Source organism: Sinocyclocheilus rhinocerous, unplaced genomic scaffold, assembly GCF_001515625.1.
Source record: "Sinocyclocheilus rhinocerous isolate Xijiao unplaced genomic scaffold, SAMN03320098_v1.1 scaffold2360, whole genome shotgun sequence".
Taxonomy (NCBI): Eukaryota; Metazoa; Chordata; class Actinopteri; order Cypriniformes; family Cyprinidae; genus Sinocyclocheilus; species Sinocyclocheilus rhinocerous.
Window position 1 is genome coordinate 157,559 of NW_015630061.1, and position 2,230 is coordinate 159,788.

Here is a 2,230-nt window from a genome sequence, read left to right on the forward strand (position 1 = left end):
GTGATTAATTAAGTGCTGATTGAGCATTAGTGATGAACAGCTGCTGTTAACAAGCAGAATCACTGAAGAAAAGAGAAACAAGAATTACAACTGACTTCAGCCACAGACTTAGATAAAATCAACTGAAATAAAAGAAGACATTACATCTCTCAAGATCTCAGCAGAAGATAATTAAACAACTCTACAAACAGCATCACCAGCTTCGTGCATTACTAACCAGTTAGACGTTATTTCTGGAGTATCTAAAACAGAAGCTCTTTATTGAGAATTAATGTTTAAATGTTTTTTTTTTCTTAAACTTACCATTTTTGTGAATAGTGGTTGCTTTAGTTGCCTCTTGACCCTTGACTTTTTAAATTTAAGTTACTCTTTGGCTGGTACAATTGTGTGTATTAAACACATATATGATGGCAAGGAACTTATGATAAAATCATGTCATGAGTTTTAATCTCTGATTGCGATTTGTAGTGCTTTTAGGGTTTCTATGTTGTTGCAGTTATATGAGATAACAATGTGAGGAAAACTTTATAAATTACTTTTATAAATATGGCTCATAAAGAGGGTTCAGTTCTGGCACTCATAGACATGAAGAATCAGCATGTGAATCTCAGCAATGGTGACAAAATATTCTGATCATTTTTATGTGATTTTTGAATGTGACAAAACAAGGCAGTAAAAAAGTCACAACAAAAAAGAACAAAAATAAAAGCAAATAGTAAAAATAAAAGAAAATACTAAGACAATGCAGCTACATAATTTATTAATGTCGCAATGCATGCTGGGAGCCATGGATGAGTTATGATTGGTGCACCCAGAATGCAATGCAACATGAATCTGTCTGATGATCGTCACCATTGTTGAGATTCATATGCTGATTCTTGATGTCTGCGTGTCTAAACAGTGCAGATGTTCAAAACTGGTGTGCAAAGTGTTTTTAAAGCTCTTCCTATTGTTTCATTAAAATGCAGTTGTGATCAATAACAAACTACGTTACACATTATCACTGATGACATCAGTGAACCTGGCTACAACATGACAACAATGCCATTATCAAAAAAACAGCCAACATAATCTAAACACATTTTCTCTTGGTTTTTCTTATCATAACCAATGAGTTTCATAAACACAGTTATAGCAACCAGAGATATACTATCGTTAAAAAGTCAAGGGTCAAGTGCTCAACTAAAGCAAACACTTATCTCCACAACGGTGACTTCAAATTGTGTTATTTTTGGGGACACTTCATTTCCAGCGATATCGTTGACTTGATTGCAAAGATACTATTTAAACTGAACTGATGATGACATCACTGAATTCAATGATGAACTGCCTTTAACTGAAAAATTAGTGTTTACTATTGTCACTTTGCATTATTGACACACTATTTTCCTAATTAATGCTGTTCAGTTGCTTTGACACAATCTGTATTGTTAAAAGCGCTATATAAATAAAGGTGACTTGACTTGACTTGACAAAAATAAATGAGTCTCAAGGAATATAATCATTAAAAATGCATGACATTAACATATATTAACAAAATACTTACACTAGGCACCATATGTAGTAAAAACATATAAATGCAATGTTACAATGTAGCGATTTATAATATTAAAAGAGAGAAAAACATATAAAATTAGCTAGCTGCATGTTCATTCATGTTTATTTTCTGCATGAATAAAATCTTCACCTGTTTTCCCTCCTTTGTCTCCATGCTCTCCTTTCTCTCCTTTCTGACCTCTTTCTCCTTTCACACCTGCACATGAAGCAAAGAGTCATGTGTTTACTGGCCAGTACAATTCTTCACAATTTATTCTTTTGTAATCAGTGGAATAAAGAAAATTATACAGGTTTGGAACAACATAAGGGTGAATAAATAATAATCTTTTAAAACTTTAAATGGGTCATGGGGAACATGAGGAAATCTTCCTCAAAGTTGTGATGAGCTGTAGAATGCACTATGAACTTAAAAGTCACAACTACCAGTTCTGCATTACAAACACAAATGTTATGTTTATCTAAAGTAGGGCTGTCAATAGATTAAAATTTTTAATCAGATTAATCACACCCTTTTTCTGTGATTAATTGCGATTAATTGCACACTTCATGAAATTAAGCATAGACCATTTATCTTGTTTCAAATGGTTATTTTGTCATTATTTGCTATATACAGCAAAGTAAACCAAAAGATTGAAGGGTGATTCTCAAAAATCTGTATTTTCTGCAAGCTTTT

The 2,230-nt window shown here is 32.5% G+C and overlaps 1 protein-coding gene across 1 annotated transcript in view; it reads right to left on the bottom strand.

Moving 5' to 3' along the window:
- Nucleotides 1–2,230, bottom strand: part of scara5 (scavenger receptor class A, member 5 (putative)) — a 103,925-nt gene that overhangs the window by 14,561 nt on the left and 87,134 nt on the right. Inside the window, exon 8 of the mRNA XM_016552165.1 lies at nt 1,688–1,753. Within this exon, the coding sequence (XP_016407651.1) occupies nt 1,688–1,753 (66 nt within the window). The remainder of the gene's footprint in view (nt 1–1,687; nt 1,754–2,230) is intronic.